This window comes from Camelus dromedarius, chromosome 20 (assembly GCF_036321535.1).
Source record: "Camelus dromedarius isolate mCamDro1 chromosome 20, mCamDro1.pat, whole genome shotgun sequence".
Classification (NCBI taxonomy): Eukaryota; Metazoa; Chordata; class Mammalia; order Artiodactyla; family Camelidae; genus Camelus; species Camelus dromedarius.
In genome coordinates this window covers 7,787,456-7,809,894 of record NC_087455.1, presented here as the reverse complement: position 1 = coordinate 7,809,894, position 22,439 = coordinate 7,787,456, and the positions used below count along the sequence as shown (strand labels likewise).

The 22,439-nt window shown below is 46.2% G+C and overlaps 1 protein-coding gene across 1 annotated transcript in view; it reads right to left on the bottom strand.

Annotated features, from left to right (window-relative positions):
* Positions 1 to 4,424: 4,424 nt before the first annotated feature.
* KCNQ3 (potassium voltage-gated channel subfamily Q member 3) overlaps positions 4,425 to 22,439 on the bottom strand; it is a 247,626-nt gene continuing 229,611 nt past the window's right edge. Inside the window, exons 11-15 of the mRNA XM_010988795.3 lie at positions 21,804 to 21,906; positions 19,688 to 19,819; positions 17,139 to 17,237; positions 15,294 to 15,378; positions 4,425 to 13,211 (exon numbers count right to left, since the gene is read on the bottom strand). Coding sequence (XP_010987097.3) covers positions 12,477 to 13,211; positions 15,294 to 15,378; positions 17,139 to 17,237; positions 19,688 to 19,819; positions 21,804 to 21,906 — 1,154 coding nt within the window. The 3' untranslated portion in view covers positions 4,425 to 12,476. The remainder of the gene's footprint in view (positions 13,212 to 15,293; positions 15,379 to 17,138; positions 17,238 to 19,687; positions 19,820 to 21,803; positions 21,907 to 22,439) is intronic.

Below are 22,439 nucleotides of genomic sequence, written 5' to 3'. Positions count from 1 at the left end.
TGTGTGTACCTTCAGGGGAGGTACCCTTGTACCTTGAGCATCCTGTATCCCCAGCATCCACAGTGGCTCAGGCCGACTGGAACCCATGCAGGGGGTGGGAAACAGTGAGAGATATTGTTAGAGAGGGAGGTAGGGGCCAAACAGTGTCTACAGGAATAACACAGGAGAGCTATTGGTGTGCCAGCCCTTTTCAGGGTGCTGGGGACTCAATTCAAAATAAGCGGGTGGGTGTCCCTGCCCTTCAGGCCTGTACATTTCACTTTGGGGAGATCAGTTGCCTCAAAGGTACTTCTCTTTTCTACAAAATGAAGATCACAGCAGTAGCCACCGCAGAAGGCTGCGGTAAGGATTGAATGGCCATAGGGAAAGTGCTTACAGCACCTGGTTCGTGGCAGACTCTTGAGAATTTTTACCCATTATCTGCCTAGAAAGACCACACTTGTGAGTCTTTGGTTGATTCTTGTGAAACATACCTATCGTGCTAACAGTAAAATTTCTGGGTGGGGAAGTAGGAACAAAAGTCACAGCCCCGGTTCTGCCTTAATGACTTGCTAGCTGTGTGGTCTTGGGTAAACTACTTAACCTCTCTGAGCCTCATTTTCTTTTTACTTTAAAATGCAAGTACGAAAAGACAAATACTGTATGTTTCTGCTTATATCTAATAGTCAAAGCCGCAGAGACAGAAAGTAGAAGGATGGTTGCCAGGGACTGGGGGAAGGGAGAACGGGGAGTTATTGTTTAATAGGTGTAGCATTCCAGTTTTACAACATGGGGAGTTATGGAGATGGAAAGTGGTGATAGCTGCAAAACATTATGAATTTATTTAATATCACGGAACTGTATGCTTACAGTGGTCACCGTGAGGTGTCCCTACTCAGTGCCCCCAATTCCTTCTCTCTCCGCTCTGTCGAGGCCAGGCCAGTCAGGCAGCAGCACCCCAGCACCCCACCCTCAATGCCTTCATCAGGGTGTCCACGACTCCCGCACGGCCCACTCCTCTCTCTCAACCTCTCAGGAGCACTTGGTGCCTGCAGTACACCACTCGCTCCTTGAGATGAGGTCTGCACGTGCTTGGCACCCCTGACACCAAGCTCTCCTGCCTTCTGTTTCATCAGCTGCTTCTGCTCAGTCTCTTTTGCTGGTCCCTCCTCATCTCCCCGACTTCTTGATGTTGTTGGGTACAGTCTGTGGATGTCTCCTCTTTCTTCTCTATACTTGTTCACTTGGAGATAGCATCTTGTCTTATGGGTTTAAATGGTATCAATAAATTGTCAAATCCATATGTAGACGGATGAATGGATAGACAGACAGCTAGCTAGATAGACAGATGGATAAGCAGAGACAGAGATATACCTTCAGCACCAAACAATCTCCTTAACTCCACACTCAACTGTCCGCAGAACATTTCCTCTAGATGCCTCATTCGTATCTCAGATTTAATATGTAAAAAGCCAAATTCATGCCCTTTTGCAGAACTAACCTCTTCCCCAATCTACTCTCATCTCAATTAATGGTACCTTTGTTCTTCCAGATATTCAAATAAAATACGTTGCAATCTTCCTGGATACTTCTCCTTCTCCCACACCTGCATTCAATCTATCAATGAATTCTGTCATCTCTACTCTTAACCTGTATCCAGATTCTAAACACTTCTCACTACCCGCACCCCACCACTCTGGTCCAAGCCACTCTTGGCTCTCACCTGGATTCTTGCTGATGCAACATTGTTCCTGATTAACCTCCTTGTCTCTGCCCTTGCCTCCTTCAGTGGATTCTCAGTACCCCAGCCAGAGAACCCCATCAGATCTTGCCACTCCTCTACTCAAAGCCCTGTAATGACTTCCTGTCTGACTCAGAGGAAAAGTGAATGTCCTTCTAATGGCCTAGGAGTTTGTTCATGACCTGACCCCTGTTATTTTCCTAAATTCGTCTCTGCTTCCTTCTGCTAGTTCCCTTTGCCCTACAGTGACTGGGGCTGACCTGCCCAGAACCAGACGATAAATTGCTGGGAAAGTTTTCATATTTGATATGGAGGCAGGATACAAGGACAATGGTACTATTCTCAGGGGAGACACCTTACACGCCGTCAGTGTCGGGAAGCCACGGGGTCCCTGATCAGCTGGGTGTCTGAGCTCACTGTTTGAAGCGGACATTGTCAGGAGCAGTAACCAGTTCCCAGGAGTGTCTGGGATGTGAGGCTATGAATGGGCTTTTGCTCCATTTGTGCAATGGAAGGGGATTTTCTCAGGGGTATGATTTTTAGGCTCTTTGTCCGTCTGTCATGCAGTCACCTGAGACTGGAGGTGGGTAAGTTTTGTTGGCAGAGGGGTTGCAGACTGGATGCTCTTCTTTTGGAAGAAAGTGTTTATTTATTTATTTTTTATTGACGTAGAGTTGATTTACAATGTTGTGTTAGTTTCTGGTGTACAGAACAGTGATTCAGTTATACATACGTATATTCTTTTTCATTATAAGTTATTACAAGATATTGAATGTAGTTCCTTGTGTTATGCAGTAAGACCTTGTTGTTTATCTATTTTATATGTAGTAGTTTGTACCTGTTAATCCCAAACACCTGATTTATCCCTCCTCCCCTCTTTCCCCTTTGGTAACCATAAGTATGTTTTCTATGTGTCTGAATCTGTTTCTGTTTTATAAAAACGTTCATTTGTATCATTTTTTAAATTCCACATGAAAGTGGTATATGATATTTGTCTTTCTCTGACTTACTTCATTTAGAATGATCATCTCTGGGTCCATCCATGTTGCTGCAAATGGCATTATTTTGTTCTTTTTTTCTGGCTGAGTAGTATTCCATCTCCATCCATTCCTCTGTTGGTGCACTTTTAGGTTGCTTCCATGTCTTGGCTATTGTAAATAGTGCTGCTGTGAACATTGGGGTGCATATGTCTTTTTGAGTTAGAGTTTTCTCTAGATGGATGCTCTTCTTATAGCGGCAAAGTCAGCCACAGGCCTTCACGATGACAGATGTGGACCTTGGAGCCGGACGATAACCTAGCAGAAGGGTCCCTACCCTGCTTCCTAGATGCTGCAGGCACTGTTTCCACAGTGAATAATGTTCACAGGCATCATGGCCAGTGCTGGCCAGCCTTGCCGTCTGACTTGCAGAGTGATTTGTGGCAACCTGACTGGGTTTTGGCTTCCCTGTGTGCAGGGTTTTGAAGTGAGCTCATGTATCAGATGCTGATGTTACCACATCCCTTGTCCTTCTGCCCACCTGTGCCCTCGCCCGTGGTCACAGTCGTGGACAGCTCCCCACCTCCCCAGCTCCCCACCTCCCCACGTCTCTCTGCCCTCTGCCTTACTAAGCTTTCCCACCCGGGAGCTTGCTCAGCTGTAGCCCAGGGACACCTGACAGAGGAGGGAACTTAGTGCCCCAGGGGCAGCTCTCAACCAGGGCAGAGCAGAGGTCAGTGGGTGAACATCCCAGATGCCTGTCCCGAGGTGGAACGATTCTTTGGTACATTTCACACGAGTTCTCAGGGGGTCCCTGGTGGAACTGAGCCCCGTTGGACACAAGGACCAGCTCTTTCTTCATTGGCTTTTCTCCCTCCCTGTTCTACTCTCTCAATTGTACTTTCTGGAATCACTTTCCAAATAAACTACCTGCATCCAGCATCCTAGCCCTATTCTTATAGAAACCCAAATTAAGGCAGCCAGGCTCGTGGGCACAGGATAGAGTCCAAAGCTGTCACTCACTGAACAGTTGCTGCAGGCTGGATCCTTTGCTAGGACAATGACCTTTCAAAGTACATATTCACCACCCCCTTTACAGATGATAAACCAAGGCAGAAAAAGGCTCCCCACCCCAACTCCCTCTTTCTCATGAGAAAACATCCCTTCCTGCTGCACTGACAGTAGAGAGAGGCGATCTGATATGAGCTTTACTGATTTCCTCCCCATTGACTCAGTCTCCCTGGGTCACCCTGCTGTCTCCCTCCCACGTGGTCTAGGACGTGCAGCTTCTCCAAAAGTCAGACAAGCCTTGCGGGTAGGTGGTCTGGGGCGCTAATTGTGACTCTTCCACTGATTAATGTCTGTCCTTGGGCAGGTCTCTGTATGTTTCTGGGCTTCGATTTCCTCATCTATAAAAAGGGAGTAATAAAGTCTTAAAACCATGGCTGGAAAATGTATTAGTCTCGGTACCTCCACAACCTGTGTGGTGGCTGTTTCCCAGGAGGTGAGCCATCCACATCATACACTCTTTGTGGCTAAGAAAACTTTCAGCTGTATTTTTTTTCTTGTGTCTCGATTCTCTCCCTCTCAACTGCTCTTTACAAGTATACTCAAATCCCCTTCTCTTGCTCCCAACCGTAACCAATAACGAACTGTCTTTGCTTGTCACTCTGCATCCTTAATAAAGCAAATAACATTCTGCCACATAATCATTGAAATGTCTCTTTATTAATAAGTGGTGCAGGATTTATCTGTTTTAAGATAGAACATAAAAAATCAGGTAAGAATTGTTTGCATAATATATATGGAAATCAACCTATTAAAGTTGTTCAAATATCGGACAGAGCCAGAATATAAATTCCACATACAGTTTAAAAATTACAGGAAATCATATTATAAAGAGCACTAAAGGCCACTTGTGGAAGAGTCGTGTTCCCGTGTGAGCCAGACGTGAAGAAAGCCTGCTTGGGGCAAGGAGACAAATTCAGGGAGAAAGGCACCAGAACCCTATGCCGTGAAAGGGGCTTAAAGAAAACACAATCCGAAATCAAGCACAGTGGAGTCATGTCACTGGAAACCTCAATTTGCTCTTCAGAGATGGGTGTTTTCCATCACTGCTCCATTACAAAGAGAAAAAAAGAAACAGAAGGATAGTCACATCCCATTGGAAGCAACGTGGAAAGCACTTTTTCTCTTTAAAACAGGGAAGGATTGACCAGTCTGATGAAGCTGGTCCATCATGCTAAGGTGATTTTCAAGATGGGGCAGAGCCCGCCTCATGCCTGAAGCTTGACAAAATGGTCACCACCAGTCTTAGAACTTGGCCTCCCGCCGGGACTCGGAATCTCGTGGGAACTTTGGAGGGTGGAGCTGCTCCCCCCTCCCTTGGAGAAGGATCCACGGGGGAAAAGAAGGGCCCAATTATCAGATCAGGTTGGCTTCTCCACTGGGAACCTTGATCGTTTAATACCGAGAAAGAGAAACACAACTGTTCTGAGCGTTTGGCCTCCCAGAGAGTGTTTTTGAAGACTCACCTGTTTTCTGCAGGTTTTCAAAGCCCTGAAATAAAGTCTAAAGACAAAAGACCAGAATCAGGAAGGACATTTGAACTTTTTCGGTTAAAACAATGAAAGGCGATCCTTGGGGCAAAGAACAAGGGGCGCTTGTGGGATTACCTGCAGCCACACCAAACTCCCAGGCTAATGGGTTCCAACGTGAACCAGATGGATAATTTACATGGCATCATTTTCTGCCACTGACGGCTGGATTGTGAAACCACTCAAAGGAACAGGCAGGGCCTGCTGAATAGCAAGGAGAGCATCAATACGGAATCACCCTTCTCTCCAGGGAACCAAAGGGGCCGCGATCATCTTACTGTAAAGACGATGGGGCGGAGGAAGGCCAGGCAGAGTGGAAGATCACAGGGCACGGTTCGGGAGCATTGCCATTGACCTGAGAGACTCGGGGTGTGGAGGAGGAATGAGCTTTGGAGGTACATGGGCTTTGGCTAAGAGCCCACCTCTACCTCTTACCATATGTGACCGCTGGCATGGTTTTCTCCCTTTCACCATCAGCTTCCTCATCTGTTAGATGGAAAGGGTAACATCTCCCCTATGCGTTTATGATGAAAATTACATGAAATCGAGAGAGAGAGAGAAATATGACGTCATATGCGACTCATAAAAAGAACTTAGGGTGAGTTTCTCTCCCCTTCCCTGACCTCAGTCTTGTGGGCAGAGGAAGAGAAGAGAACATTTTGCATTACTCTTAGGCATTAAATTATAGTCCATTTGACAAGTCTAAGAGGAATTATAAATATTATTTCTAAGCACTGGGTGAGGCTTTTGACTGCATAATGGTAAGTCACACTCAGGTTATTCTTATATAGAGCCCATTTTTGACTTATTTCCCTCTGAAACTTATTTTAACCCCAGAATGGTGCTGTGTGGAGACTAAGAAGATTTAGGTAGAATGACAGTCTTTAAGATCACTGGGTCATCTATTGCCGTCCAAGCACTTGACCACCTTTCTTTCTGACCATCTTTTTGGAGCTCCAGGTTCAGCCTGACTCAGGAGAATTGAACATCCCACCACCGGGTTTAACAAGGGCTGTGGGGGAGCCCTGCCAAGTCTATCCCAAGCACAGTGTAAGTGGAAGTCAACTATGGAAATCCTCATTTGAGCCAGAAGAGCCCTGTTCATGTTCTAAAACACACAAACGTAAGATATCCTCAGGTGAATCCTGTTTGCTTCTTGGTAGTTTTGGTGAAGAGAACCCAGTTGTGACCTGACCAAGATGGGCATTCTCTGGGACAAGGCAGGAGGAACCAGACTGTGCCCACGTGAGACCCAGAGATCCCAGGGCAAAGGGGTGACATTAGTAGACCTGGAGACTTGGGGTCATATAGATCCCCAAAGAAATCACATCCGATTTTTTAAAAATCAAACCCATAACATTTTTTCAAGAGAAGTCCTGTTAAATTGGCTTATAGATAAGGATATGATCAGAGGCATGACTCTGGAGCTGAATGAGTCCAGGTGGTGGACCAAATTGCTGAAGCAGTCTAAGCTTGGCAGGACAAAGAGGAAACAAGTAGGAGAGGTCAAGGGATCAGAGGCGGGGTGTGTTCTTCATTCCTGCTCTTCACGGCACACATAAGTAATAGTATTTCCATGCTTTTTGAAGACAGCAAGGTTTTGGAAGAACTGTCATTTTTCATCAGTTGTATTCCAGAGATGGGATGTATCGGGTTTAGCAATTTCTCCACTGGACCAGGGCGTTCTGCCTCATCTCCTGGTCCCAACAGCAGTACTTGAGCTCTCATTGGGTATTTTAGTTTTTGACCTCCAACATCTGGACCAGAAGTTAGGAGACCTGAGTTCTAGATTCTGCTACCCAATCACTCATTCAATCACCGATTGGCAAAGTGTGATTCCCTTTGCTCTGAGCCTCTGCTTCTGGATCTAAAAAGAGAGGTGGCTGTTCTGGTGATCCAGGTCCCTTGTTCTGAGCATCTAAGAATCTATGAAATTATACCTCCCTGCATCTGTGATGATAAAGCAAAACACTAGTCACAGGTTTCCTACAGTAGGGATGCTGGAGTTGAGGCTGTTAAAGGTTGGGAGCGAGCCCTCCTGGGGAGGATGTGACCAATCTTAAACTCTTTCTTGGCAGTTCTCCATTCATTGCTAGCATCTGTCTGACAGACATCATGGCACAGTTGACTTTCCTTGTTTAAACCATTCATTTCATTATATTTAATTATCCCTGCTATTTGGCTCCACCTCACAAATCATCCTTGGAGAGAATGGTGCCACATCTGGTGTTGTGCGTCCAATGGAACCACCACAGCCAACCACTGTGACCTGACAGTCCTACTCTCTTCATTCCAACATTCACGCTTTTCCTTATTTTAATGGAAACAGTAAGCATTTTTGTTTCTAGAGATGTTCTTACTTAAATACCAGTGGTGAAAGTGCCCGATTTTTGTTGTGTAAAAATTAGGGTTGTATCTTCTCTTTTTCTGAGAAAAGATTTCCTAGTGCAAATTTAGAATTCATAAGTAGTAACAAAGAGGGGGGCAACGGAGCCCAAAGATACTGTAAAAAAAGAGCGTGCAATACAGTCTCCCTATATGGCAGTCACTGTCCTAGTGGCTTTATCTGTATTGATTGTCTCTTTTGAAAATCATAACGTGTCAGAAAAGTCAAGCACATCTGAACATCCTAAAACTCAAATTTTCATCCAGGGATCTATTTGGCATCACTAGTTTCCTCACCCACTAAAGCTATGCAGACCGCCTGGCTCCTAACGTGTTCTAGCCTGGGCATCATGATACGTGCTCACGGATTTAGGGGACTGTTGGCTCAGTTTTGAATAGTGTAACGTAAGTGACACAAAAACTTTGGGTTGATTTGAATACAAAGAAAGGACTTACAGTCTTTAAAATGTTCATCCTGAAACAAGCAAGCCTTCAAAGACAAGTGAGGACATGGGACCAAATCTTCAGGATGCCTGGGGTTCAGAAAGGAAAGACAATCCTTGTGCTTCTAGGTGCCTTGGACGTGTATTTATGGAAAACAAAGGCCAACTATGTGGCATCTTCTGGCGGAAGCCTGGGTGTGCTTGGACTTCTTAGGATACTGGACACATCACTTCTCTTTCCCCGGGAGATTTTGATCTGCAGGTTTCCAGAAGCAGAGTGACCCTTTTCTCTCAAAATAGATGTCGTCGATTGGCTTTTAGCATAAGCTTCTCTTGGTCAACACAATGGAATGGAAGTAGACCAAAGCCTTGCCTGGTGTCAATCATGTTAGGGATTCGGAGAGGAAGAGAAAGCTGGTTTCTCCAAGAACCTTCTCAGATACTCTAGAACCTCCTTCTTGAACAGCTTACCTGGCGCTATAAAGTCCAAACCACTGAACCCAAACTCAAAGCCCGCTTACAGCTCACTCAGCCTTCCCCGAGCTGACGGTGCCGTTAGCGCTTTGAAGCAGGCTTTTTGCTTTCACTCCCCTCCATGTTCAGTCTCTCGCTGATTCCAATCTAGGAAGCATTCTTGTCTGTACAGAGCTGTCTTCAGGGATGAAATCAGTTTCTTTCCATTTCTGGTAGACATAGTTTGAGGGGACCTCCTATAATTCAAGGCCACCAGATTCTTCACTTTCTGATGGTAAGTGGTACTTAATAAATCTTGTAAATGAATAAACAAATGAATGTTTTTGTCGCACTCATCAGAGTGGCATGGGATTCTGAGAGTGGTCTTGGCAAGTTGTGAGTAGATCCTGTTACATTAGCATTTTCTGTAAGTATTTTTTCAACTTACAGTGCCTGACACAAAACAGGCATTGGAAGTGTAATTTTTGATTAGCTCATTTGAATTGCAATATACCCTGCAATTTTCTGGCTATGTTTTCATGAAAACTAGGGCCACATCTAGTAAGTCTAATCTCTCAGTTTCCAGAACGAATACAGTTAGTGACTAGAACGTTCTCAATTTGATGTTTTTCCTTTTCCTTTTCCTCTCACAATTATTTAAAAAAAAAAAACACCTTCAGTGTTTGCTTGGGTGCTAGTATCTGACAGTCAAAATTCAAAATTGATCAAGTACTTTCTTCTCAGTCCAATGGGACCACCTTTCACCCAACATTTGGAAAGTGGATTCACCCCATTAATTTTGATCTTGCTAGAAAGATGACCACTTAAATTTTGCATGTATCATGCTGTCACACACAGAAACCGAATACATACAAGATCATAGTTTCACTTGAGAAAATCATACCTCATTTTTATGATGGACTTAATCTGTTACTATTTCATGTATTCTGCTGAAACTCCTGTAATTTCCTGGGCAAGCTTCAGAACCACTGGTATATCTGAAGTAGAATAATTTTAGGCTGAGTTATTAACTAATTCTGTTGGATGATTCCACCATGCTGTTTTTTTGTTTGACAAAAAGATCTTTGCGGAGGCACACACAGTTTCTCCCTGTAACTTATATTCAATCTCAGACCCTAACTTTCTACTTCGTCAGGGTCAGCCATGTTGACGATTGTGTCTATGGGCAGGCACCTTGAGTAGGTTGGGTTTGCATTTCTGGAATGTGTTTTCTGGGGGGAAAAAAAAAGGAGTATCAAGGCAGAATATTCCAGAAGGTCATTTTTTGTTTGTTTGTTTTCTTAGATGGGAAAGGACAGCTCTTAAGATTCTTATTATTTATTCATTCATGAAAATGTAATTTGCCTTTGTCTACACTGATAAAGACAACATACTCCACGCTGGAGATAGGTAATCAGCACAAACCCAATCCCTGCCATCCTGACCTGAGGATGCAGCAGGGAAGCTAGACTGCCCTCCTGCGGTTTGGAAAATGATAGAAATTCCAATCCTTTGTCAGTTATTGAAAGAACTTAAGGCGATCCTCTAATTTTGGGTCCACGGTAACTAATTTTAACTGGAGGATGAGAAAGTCTCACCCTCCCAGCTGGGAACTCTACTGAGCTCCTGGAAGATGCCTCTGTTTGTACGATACTGAGGCCAGTAAGTTCTGCAAGAATATTAATAAGATAGAAAAAAGTAAGTGGCATGTTAGATGGTAGGTAGCTCAAGCATTTCTTCTGGAAAATTCCAGGAAGGTCAGAATCAAGAACCAAGCTCTAAGGAAGGGGAATAAGGTTTCTTAGGTCATCAGCCTCAGTGGCACTTTCAGCCATATTGAAGGGAGCCAGGAGGAGGAAGAAATGACCTATGCCCTTTGCCCTTCAGATGGCCAGAATGTCAAATGGCAAACCAATGGGGAGGGGGTTTCACGTCTGATGTACCTGCTTATTCTTTTGTATTTCCTACCTTGGACTTCAAAGTCAACACCCATCCCTTTGTGGGACTCTCCATGCAAAACTCCCTTTCTACCACTCACAGTGCCAAGGACTTCAGGCTTTGGTTGCAAGTTCCTGAAGTCAGGAGCTGAGCCTTCACTATTACTCTACTCTGAGCCTTTTACACAGGTACCCACTGATGTGTGGGCTGAAAGAAACCAAGCTCTGAGGAAGTATCTCCTCTTTCCAATACCGTGCAAGATCCCTGCATTAGGTGAAGATGTAACCATCAACCTTGCATCCGCCACCGCTACTACGGCTCTTGACAAGACTGTGATGGAGAACACTGGTGGAATGTAGACATTCACTTAGGCTATTTCAATCAGCTTGATTGTTGCCATGGCAACCACCCACCATCAGGGCTTCGATATGGGAAAAGAGACAATAACACTGCAGAGAAGTCACTCAGCTAATTAGCCTTGTACATCAGCGCATTTCAGAGAGTAGCGACATCTCACAACAGGATGGCTTCTGCCTAATCTTAATCCTCACACAGTAGTGTGCTCCAGCCTGTCTGAGCACACTTCAGCTGGTCTTACGGTTACATGTGGTTTAAAAAATCTAGAGGGGTAAAACTGGATGGTTCTGGAAATTTCGTCCATTTGCATATTAAGAAATGTTGTAGCTTGCTGTGTATTTTTTTTTTTTTCCTGAATCCAAACTGCAAAGCATCAGGCAAGCGTGTTTTGCCATCAAAGCTGACAGCCCTCTCCGCTGGCTATATTGTGTCGTGAGTGCTTTCCACACACCACAGAGCACAGGCAGCTTGGCCCAACTTCTGGGTCCTGTCATGGAAACCGCAGAGCCGGTGCGGTGGGAGGAGACCAGGGCCTGGAGCGAGTCAGCTGAGTGGGCTTTGAGTCCCAGCTCTCCAGGTGACAACAGAGTGACCTCAGGCATATCTCTTTACTGGAGCCTCAGGTGTCTCATTTTTACAAGGAAGGACTTGGACCAGATAATTTCTGTGTGCCCTCTTGACTCTCGTTCCTATTTGAGATTTTGTACAAGTGTCATGGGGAGGAATGTGAGTTGGAACGTCATTTTGAAGGCACTGAACTTAGCTCCTGCCCAGAGGGGCACCCCACTTCTGATAAATTTTGTTATCTTTGGCTACATAAATTGGGAACCATTTTAATGTGTGTGCATGTGTGTGTGTGTGTGTGTGTGTGTTTTCTTCCTGCCTATTCACAACTCATCTGAAACGCAACACTTGGGATTGCCACCACCTTTTATAGACGAGGAAACTGAGGCGTGCTAGTTGACAATGACAGACCAAGTGAGGTCCCTTTGAGAGCTTCTGGAAAGTTTTCCCAGTTTTTCCTTAATAAAATAATGTTTCAAATTCTTGGTTTCGGAGATGTGATGACGACCTCGTTCCTCTCTCGCGTTAGCTCTGCAGGCAACCTCATTGATATGCAATGCATTTTTTTTTGTTGTTGAGAGAATTATTTGCTTGCTTTAGAAAACAGTTAACTGTCAGAGTGTTTTACAGCAAGGGGCAATGATCCGAGAAATAACTTAAACTACTGTCTCTGCTTACCAAACCAAAACCCCAACCAGCCAGCCACACAGACACAGCACAGCTCATCAGTAATTTCTCCCTGTCCTGGTCCAGTCACGATTCAAAGTAAGAACAGCAGATTAATGTGTAACCTAGAAGAGATTAGCGGTACCATTTATATAGTGTAAAGTCATGCAAACCATGCTTGAAAGGAAGCAGCTTCGTTGTGGTGACCTGGGGAGGAAAAGGGCGGTGACAAGCCCCAGCCCAGGTGGGGCCACCACGCACATGCATGCATTTGATGCAGCCATCGGTGGTCTCACCGGTACGTGGCGGGTGTGAGAGCAAGTGAGCTGTACAAAGTCCGTCTACATTACAAGGAGGAGTCAGCCCATGACCCCTTTTAAGTGGGTTTGTTGGAAGGGGTCCATATGGAGTCAGAGATGCCGTCCCCTGTGGATGACAGAGGCATGGAACCGCTGGGCGTGAAGGGGTCGGTGTCCGTGTCTGTCTCACCCTCGGCGAGGTACCGTTTCTCCCTCATCCAGCTCGACCCCCCAATCGGGCCAAACACATAATCATCTCTGTCTTGGGAGATGCTGAAGCCACTTGGAGACCGTTCCAGCTCCTCATGGTTGACCGACATCAGGGACAGGGGTGTGTCACTGTCCCGGGTGATGCTGCGTCTCTGCCCGGGGGACACCCGCTCCGGGCAGGGGCCGTGCAGTTCAGCCTGGGAGTGGTAGCTCCCTCGAGAGTCGAGAAGAGTCAGGATAGGCAGGACCGTGGGCCTTTCCACGTGCGTCGTTGCCGAGGAGGAAAGGGTGGCGTGAACCTTTCCGGAACTGGGTCCCCCGTGGGGCAGGTTCCCTGGGTCGTGAGCGAAAAACCCATAGGGGCCAACTTTGTCGAGGGGCACCTGGTGGAAGCTGTAGGGGAGCTCGGGGGGGCCTGTCTCGGAATAGTCACAGATGCTGGCTTTCACGTCAGAGTCCCTGTTGTCCTCTTCCTTCTCCACGTCGCCGGGCGAGGAGGGCCCCTTGGCCGGGTGGAGCTCGGTGAGGCGCACCTGCAGCCGCTCCATGTGCTGCGTGTGCATGTCCACGAGGAAGTCCAGCTTCTTCCCCATGTCGTGGACCTGGAAAACACAAGGAAGCGGGAGTCACTGCTGCCTCTGGGCCTGGGCGTTCTTGTGCTGAGTCGGGAGGAAAAACTACAGCGTTTGCTTCCTAGAAGGGGAGAAGGTTCCTGCAAGTCGTAAGAATCACAACAGCAGATTCTTTCCTGCCTCCTGACTTCTCGCCTTGCGTTTGAATTAGTGCTAATCTAGAAACAACCCAGGCAAGGGCTCTGCAGAAAGTGATGCCTGGAAGCAGAGAGAGGGTTCAAGGACAAGTTTTACCCGAGAAGGGGGTGGCCTGGCTGCTGCTGTTTGGGTCAAGGAGCTGGAGTTCTTCTTCTTTTTTTTTAATTTAAGTATTATTGATTTACAATGTTTTGTTCATTTTGGTGATTCAGTTATACATACATATATACTCTTTTTCAGATTCTTTTTCATCACAGGTTATTACAAGATTTTAATAAGAAGTTCTTGATTTGCGAACACTCCCTTAGAAGCATCTAGATTGTTCATGTGCATTTCGTCTACACAGTGAGGTTAAGTCCCAAAGAGATAAGTGCAGGCAGTGGTTCACAAGAATTGAGCTTCTCAGATCTGGAGACTGTGCCCAGGGGCCCTGGAGGCTGGCGGAAGAGACACTAATATAAGTTGTGCCTATCTGTTCCAACCTACAAAACTGAGAACTCACCGAAATCTCTGTGAGACACAGTGAGCGTGCCTGTGCGCGTGTGATGTTCTTTCCCTGGCAATGCATAGCTTGCAGGGAGCCAGCCCTGCAGGCAGGTGCAGCACCCCTCTTACAGACGAAGACAAGGAGCACAGAACAGGGAATGGCCGAGCTGATGCCCAAGGCTTCACAATAACCAACACTTACCGAGCAGTCAGTATGCACTTCAAAGATATGAACTTACTTAATTTCCTTAACAGCTCTAGGAGGTGGATACTATTATTATCTCTCCTTTACAGGTGAGGAAATAGAGGCCCAGAGAGATGAAGTAACTTGTCAATTGTCACAGAGCTCGGAAACGGAAGAGCTGAGATTAAAAATTAAAATTTAAAGATGGAAAGTGATTTTCTTGATAGACCGGAAAAGAAGAATCATTCAAATGTCCTCTGGCCTCTCCTGCACAGATCTAATTTGGGGTTATGAATAAAATAAAAGGATTGATAGGGATCCTACAGAAAACCCTAAAGGCTATTTATCTAGTGTAAAGCTGGGTGAACGATGCTGAAATAGAAGGTGCTCTACTGCGGAAATGAGGCGTGAGTGGCAGGAGGTGCTGTGAGTGAGCGGGCTGGTTTCTTTCTGCCCTGAATGAGCCCCACGCATGCCCTCCTCTTCCAGGCCTTTCACTCGGGCCACACAGACTCGGACTTTGAGAGAAGGAGGGTGGCGACCACAGAAGTGTGCACAAAGGAACGAACATTCCTTAAACACCGTGAGGATGATACTCGCCGCCTGGTTGAGGGTTTACTGTCCGCCAGCGACTGCTCTAGGTAAGTGACAGGTATCAGCCGATTTAATCCTCACAGCAACCTTATGGGGTTGTAAAATCCACGTCTGACAGACGAGGAAACTGAGGCTCAGAGCAACTAATCCGCTTGCATGTGACCACCCAGCCCGTCAAGTGCTAAATCACGGATTTCATTCGCACGTCCTTTTCAAGTATATCATCCCCTGATGAAAAAAATGGCATGTGAAAATAGATTTCACGTGCTTGTTTTTTTAGGGAGGGAAGAAAGGACCTACCTGCCTTTCCTTCTTTTTTTTTTTCAATTGACGTATAGTCCATTTACAATGTTGTGTTAGTTTCTGGTGTACAGCACAGTGATTCACTTATACATACATATATGTATAAATACATGTATATTTTTTCATATTTTTTTCATTATAAGCCATTACATGGTATTGAATATAGCTCCCTGTGCTATACAGTAGGACCTTATTGTTTATCTATTTTATATATAGTAGTTGGTATCTACAAATCTCGAACTCCCAATTTATCCCTCCCTACTCCCTTCCACCCCTCTAGTAATCATAAGTTTATTTACAAAACAGAGACAGACTCACAGACATAGAAAACACACTTATGGACCTACCTGCCTTTCGACTTTCACAAACTTCCCCATCATGCTTTGGTCTTCGGTTTCGGATGTGGATGGTCTGGCTACGTATGGTTCGTTCCTAGGAAAGAGCCCATAATTCTGTAAGAGCGTCATAGCTAGTTTCGCTTTGCCAGGTCATGTCAGCGAGGTGGGCCGTGGCCCCTGGAACTATCCTCGTGCTCAGGCCTAGTGGTCTGGAAGAGGCCACGCAGCTCTGGGGGCACCTGAGAGTCAGGGAAGGCCAGCACTTTCCTGCCTTCAACACAGACGTCTCAGGCTTACTGTGCTGACAGCAGAAAAATGGAAAGCTGAAGGTTAAGCTGCTGTTAGGAAGCTTTGGGTCAAGGTTAACCCTTTGGGGTCAAAGCACCTAACTGTGCCTAGAGTGTTTGATTCCTTTCAATTACATTCCTTTGCCTTTACCTTTCAAACTATGGGTTGAGAGCTTCTACTCTGAGTGTGGGGTGGGGAGGGCAGGGTGGGGAAGGGGTTGTCCCATCTCTGAAATTCTACCCAGTGGGTACCAATATTTCCCCTGTTCCATTTTGTTAAGAGTGGAAAACAGATGCTAAATCTGGAAAATGATGCCAAAGACGCTGCCGGCAGGTGACAGGACTGAGAAGTGGGCCGCACTTACTTCCTGGCCAGACACAGCCCGTATCTGCCTAAATTCCAGTTAGTTTCGACAGTAAGTTCTACACGGAAAAGAACTTTCAGGGAGTCTCGCTGTCGCTCAAAAACCATTCATAGCCGGCACTCTCTGGGCAGCTGATTTTTCTCCCTAGGCTGGTGACTCCCGCAAGGTCTCTGGCCTGTCTTGGGCTGAGCAGTCTTGAATGAAAGCAGGTGTCAAAACCTGGTGGCCCCGAGGTAGTGAATCCATCTCCCTTAGCTTGCACGGGGTTTTAAAACACTTAAGCCATCTCAGAAAGGGGGACTTGCACATAAAATCTGGGTATTCAGCTTTTCTTGAGAAATGGGACTATCTGGAAACAGAGGATTTTTATTCCTAAAATTAGCAACAGCAGAACAGAGTAACAATTACCTCCTTGGGGTGGGGCGTGCGCCCTCTAGGGCCCCGTGGTTTACCGCTGGCTATTCCATCCCCAGGACTGAGGTGGAAGATTTGATGCTTTATCTCATCATTCTTATGCACTTCCTTCTTTCATAATGAGGAGCCTTGTTATTATAAGGTATCTACTACTTCTTGTGCCTAACTCCCTTCATTTGTTTATGTTACCTGCCTTGAAGACATTTGGGAAAAAGAAGTATAAATTCAGGCAGTGGGTTTTCTAAAGGACTGCTCCTTGTGCGTCAGGACCTAGAAAAGGACAATTTTCAAACATTTTTTGAGGGACAGCAGAGCTGCTCTGTTGCAGGACAGAGCTCTGCCTGTTACAATGCTGTCAGGAGGCTGACAGCTCATTTCCTTCCTTCTCTCCGTTCTGGGAGGAGAATCAATCAGTCATGGGTGACGACGGAGGAAAAGCCAAAACAGCTGACCAGGAACGCCTTGGGCTCAGCTAATATGCAGTGTTCTTTTGCTTCCAATAAAACTCAAAAGTTTCCTCTTATTTTATAACAAGGAAACTGTTAGTTTCATTTTCAGTAGCCATAAAAAGGAGTGTCACCCACAAGGTCTGGGGAGAGTGGCCGTTAAGTCTCAAACAGAAACCTCTCAAACGAGCTGGAACAGGCTTCAGACTCTCTCTCGTCCTCTTATTTAGGGGACTGACAACCTCACCCAACCACAAAGGGGCCCAGCTGAGATTCGGGGATGGGGATGCTCTGCGGGCTGTGGTACTACACAGCCTGGCAGTCCATGACCACGGGCCCCACCTGGGAGACTGCTGGGATGGGAAGGTGAACGCTGCCCCTTTCTGAGACTTCTTATGTTTTGGAGTAGATGGAGGTCCAGGGGTGAAAATCATATCTATTCTGAAAGAGAACACAGAGAGAGGGGGTGTTAAATGACAACGAGCTTTATGTGCAATTCATTCTGTTCCGTCTTTTGTCAGGTATGGGTTTGGAATATAAAGGAGAAGAGGAAAAAGAGAGACGAAGGGGAAAAGGAATGAGGGGAGAGAGACAGAGAGAAAGAAACAGAATTTATAATCTCAATATATCTTTTTTTTTTTTTTTTTTTTTGTCCAGTGGTACCCAGAGCATCTCTCCATTCCAGAGGAAAGACAGGCAGCCAAACCACCGAGACGGGATGAGGGTCACGTCTTGTTATTGCTCATAGGAAATGGCACGTGTGTTACAACTTACCTGGTCTTCCAGCTCTTTTATTCCTCCCCAAACATCTAGTTAGGGATTTTTTCCCACTGAATTCTAGGCTCTGTTTTCAGCTGTGCTGTTTCCTCTGCTGCTTTGCAGGCTTCTCAAGCCGTTAGAGGGATGGATTCAACACTAGCTCCCACACCCTGCTTCCATTTCTGCATGAGGCACCAGCTCCTGAGTCATGCCACCCCGAGCACAAGAGGAAAAAAACATCCCCCATGGAGACGCAGGGCAGGGGCGGGGCACAGTGTGGGGCAGCCGCGAAGGCTGATCACAGGCCCAGGACTGCGAGGACCACACTCCCAGAAGTGGCCGTCTCTCTCACTCCGTCTCTCTGTAAACACACCTGCTCCTCCACGGACAGCACCATGCACTCAGTCACCCTCCCTTCCTCTCTGGTCTAGTGCACAGCACAGCTGGGGGTAGGCAGTTAGTCCCCACTTAGGCATCAACCTCCAGCCAAGATGCACAGAAACACATCTGCCTGATGAATATCCAACACAATGACTGTGCAAAGGTCCACTCAATGCACACGAAGATGGGTCAGTATTTTTGGAGCCTGGCATGTCCTAGACATCACGCCTCTCTTTCCATCTCTCAGAGAGCCACACTTGCACAAATAACAGCACGGTAGGCTCAGAACTCGTTCACGCATCTTTCTGTTCAGCAGGCATGGAGCACTGACTGGGTGGTCGCCTCTGGGCTAGGCAGTCACCTTTGGTATTCCATTTACGGATAAAGGAAGGTCGCAAATAAGCATCCTTCGAGCCCAACAGCATCGCTAAAGTCCATCTCATTCAGTGTGATGGCCCCTGTTCACTCTGCAGGACACCCAGTGGGGAGACGTTCAGATGAGGAAACTGAGGTCCAGAGAGGACCTGACTCATGTCGATTTGAAATCTCACACAGGTCAGCGAGTAAGCCTCAGACAGAGCTTTGGCTCCCTTGATGTCAGTTCTACGACTTGGCATCAACTTGTCCTTTAGTTATTTTAAATAGTTTTTTAAAAAGGACATTTTTACAATTCATTAAAGATTTGATAAATTTAAAAAGTAAAAAATACCATCACACATGGACTCATGACCTCAGTACAGCCGCTGTCACCCCTTGGGAGCAGTCTTACACCCTTTTCTCTAGGCTCCTATAAGGGAGAGTGTGTCTGTGCTGTGTGTATTTCCTGGTAGGTGTTATAATCATACTGAACAAATATAATAGTTAATATCATCACAAGATCTAGGCAGACTCTCTATAAGTATGATCATATATATGTGAGTGTAAGTATATATTCATATGTACCTGTATATATACATATATATATATCTGAGTGTACTATTAGTGATCACATTACGCGTATATGTATGTATTCACAGATCACATCATTTTTGTCCCATTGGATACATTTTCTAAATGTCATTTGATGGCTGTCTAACTTTTTAGTAACAGCAGGTTCCATTCTCTTCTTGTGTGTTACAGAGAACAGGAGTTGTGTAACCAGTTGGATCTGGTTTGACTTGCAGCTCTGCCACGTTCTAGCTGGGTAATTTTGGGTAAGTCCCTTGCCCTCTGAGCTTCAGTTTGCTCACTGGTAAGAGGGCAGCGGTAATGCACTATCTTAGGGGGTTATAGGGAATTAGACCAACAGACCTAGAGCTCCCGGGTGCTCAACAAAAATGGTGGCCATTATTAGTTGGGAATCTAGTCTGTTTCACTGTTACAAATAACACTTGATGAACTTCTCATCAGGTGACAGATTTATATTTGGAATTAGTGAGCTGGACTCATTTTGGATAATCCCAGTTTTGTTGGCAATGTCCAGAGCATCAGACTCAGGGGCCAGTAGGGCAGACGCCTTTTCTCTACATGAGGCCTGGTCAGGGTGTTGACCTCGGCCATGTCAGTGTCACAGAACTTCTTCCCAGCCTGTTGGATCTCGTGTTGGTTGACCTGGATGTCCTTGCTTGATGGATGTTTTTGTTCTTCAAATGTCTCCCCTGCACTGTGGGTCATCTCTGAATGCCCTTCACCCTCAGCTCTAAGGTTGGCCTGGCTCTGTCTGGTTCTTTAGCAGTCAGGAGGGCATCATCCTTCCAGGCGTGCTGTCTTACCTCGACTGAAGGTACTTGATCCTGGAAAGCATGTCAAGATGTCCTGCGGAATACTGCTCAATCACATCCTTCACATCGTAAGGCCTCAAAGTCTCCTTGAATTTCTTTTTATAGAGACGGAATTGTAGAATTCTGCGAGGCAAAGTAGAGACGTTTGTGCATTAGGAGTGGAGAGTGAAGGAAATTATGATACAAGATTAACAGTCTGGGGTAGGGGGTAGAAAAGAACCAGAGAGAAATGACTTGATGAGAAGAAATTCCAGCTCCTGGTCCTGGTTCTTTGAATCCCACTGAATTAGGCTGGCTAGTGCCTCTCCTTCCAATCATTTCAACAGTAAGAAATTCACAGTAACAATGTGAATATAAACAATAACAATTTGTTGCATATGCCAGACACTGAGCTAAGTACGTTCTGAACAATTTGCTAATAGATCGATTCAGAGATGATGCAACTGTGGCAGAGAGAGTGTTAGCATTTCCCCAGGGCCATCTAGCCAACAATGCCGGAGCTTTCCCCAAACCCAGGTTTGTATGCGGACAAGGCTCATGGTCCTAATCACCGTGTCATGCTGCTTTCTATTTGAGGCCAGTGGACAGTCTCCTTAATCCTTTGGCTTATGAGCTCCTGGAAGAGAAAAGAGAGCCTCTGTTCCCTGAGTTTTCTCAGGTTGTCAGTAAAGTCAGGCTCCCAGAACGTTTAGATGATGAACCCTCACTTCCATTTTCCTGGAAACCAGTCTAAGTCATCCTTGAAAGCCCCATCACAGGGGCAACTCCTGCTGAGCACTGTGTCATTTAAAACCCCTCATCTCAGGCCAGTGATAGGAAACACACCTACCCAGACCCTCCCATCTCATACTTGCGAAGGTTTTTTTTATGGTGCATTCAAATCTTGTTTTGTCTCGATGTCACTGCTCATGGCTTTAGCCACTAAAAACTATTTTGGTATATCGATTGGACCATCCAGCTTCCTGTCCTTTCCAATTCTGGGTCATTTTCTAAGCCTGCCCTTTTTTGTAGCTCCGCCTAAGGTTGGCGTCGGGAACGATGGCTTGCAGGTCGAATGTGGCCCACTGTCTGTTTTTGAAAGTAAAGTCAGGTTGGAACACAGCCACAGCCATTCAGTTATATACTATCTACAGTGGCTTTTTCACTACAAAATCAAAGGCAAATACAGCGGAGACCTATGGATCATGAAGCCTGACATATTTACTGTCTGGCTCTTTCCAGAAAAAGTTTGCCAACCCCTGAACTAGGCATCAATGACAGTTCTATAAAGGACAGGGCAGAAGCCAGGCCATGAAGCCTCCCAGCAGAGACCCTCTCTCGCTCAACACAGATTCATTCACTGGTGTTCTTTGAGTAAGATTATTCAACCAGTTACAAATCTCGGTAGTTGGTTTTTAATCCAGCTATATTTTTAGCACGTTGTACAGGATGGTGTCATGAGGAAACAGGTCCACAGGCAATAAACTACTGTGCTTCTCTGATCTGTTGGACCAGGAATCTTTTGAAACTATCATGGCTGGTTCTTTGAGACTCCGAATCAAATTCACAGCCACCACTGGGAGTGCTTCTAAGCCTGTATCCCGGTCAAAGCTTTCTTTAAGTAGTAGTCTATTTTTATTTTTCTGTGGAATTCTAAACAAAACAGAAATGGCCAGGGTGGATTATAGTCTTGCCTGAAACAGACACACACACACAAATCCTATAACTGATTATCTTGTTGAAAATGCTGATTAAAAAAAAAAAACTAGATGGATGAAGACAGATGGAAGAAAAGCTCCTTTGAGTAAGAAGGCTATAAAAGAAGAAAACTCCATGTCAGTCCACTCCCCTCCCCAACATCCTTTAAAATAAATGGTGACCAGAGTCAGATGAGAAGGTGACAGCTGGAGCCTGTGGAAGCCTGACAGGAGTCGCCCAGGATGACTTGCCAATGCAGAGATCATTTTTCTTAGACAGCAGCCCCCACAGGGTATTGACATACTCTCTGGACCTGACTCAGGGGTTACCTTCCCAAAGCCCAAGAGAACTTTACAAAGTCCCGTCCTGTGGAAGCTGAGCTGGGGCTGGGGACGGGGGTGGGGTTGCGGGAGGAGGCAGCATTCATTACCTGACGGCTCGGATGGCGGCCTTCAGGGTGGGGATCATGTCTTCGATGAGGAAGTCATTCCCGTAGCCCCTGTCTTCTGCTATGGGGTCACCCGTCCCGGCATCTGGGAGGGAGACACACATGTCAGTGGCAGGCCACAGCACTCGGAGAGGCTTGGGGACCTGGTTCAAACAGAGCCTTCTAACTTCACCCCCCGGAGTCTCCGTTCCCACTTCAGAAACCTCCAAGTGTTCTCCACTTGTGAAGTCATTCACACTTTCTCAGCATCCGTCCTCCGTTATCCTGAAGTCTGAATCAGAAGTGCCTGCAGCTCAGGACTGCTGGTTGGGGAGAAGGCTAGGATGGAGGTGACATGAACTCTGGGGTTCCCGGAGGCAGCAAAGGGCGCACCCGTGGGCGTCTGTCAGACAGACCTGGGTCCAGATTCTCACTCAGTTGTTATCCTTGTGAGCTTGGGTGGGGGGGTCACTTTCTGAACTCTGCTCAGCCTCCCTCTTCATAAATGAAAGGGGCACACAGACCCATCGCTCCTACAGCCCCCATGGGGTGCTTTTCTGATCCTCTTCCCACCCCATGCAGGTGCTGAGGCTCCCAGGTGTCCAGAATCACTCTGCACCTGGCCCCTCTCCATCCTTC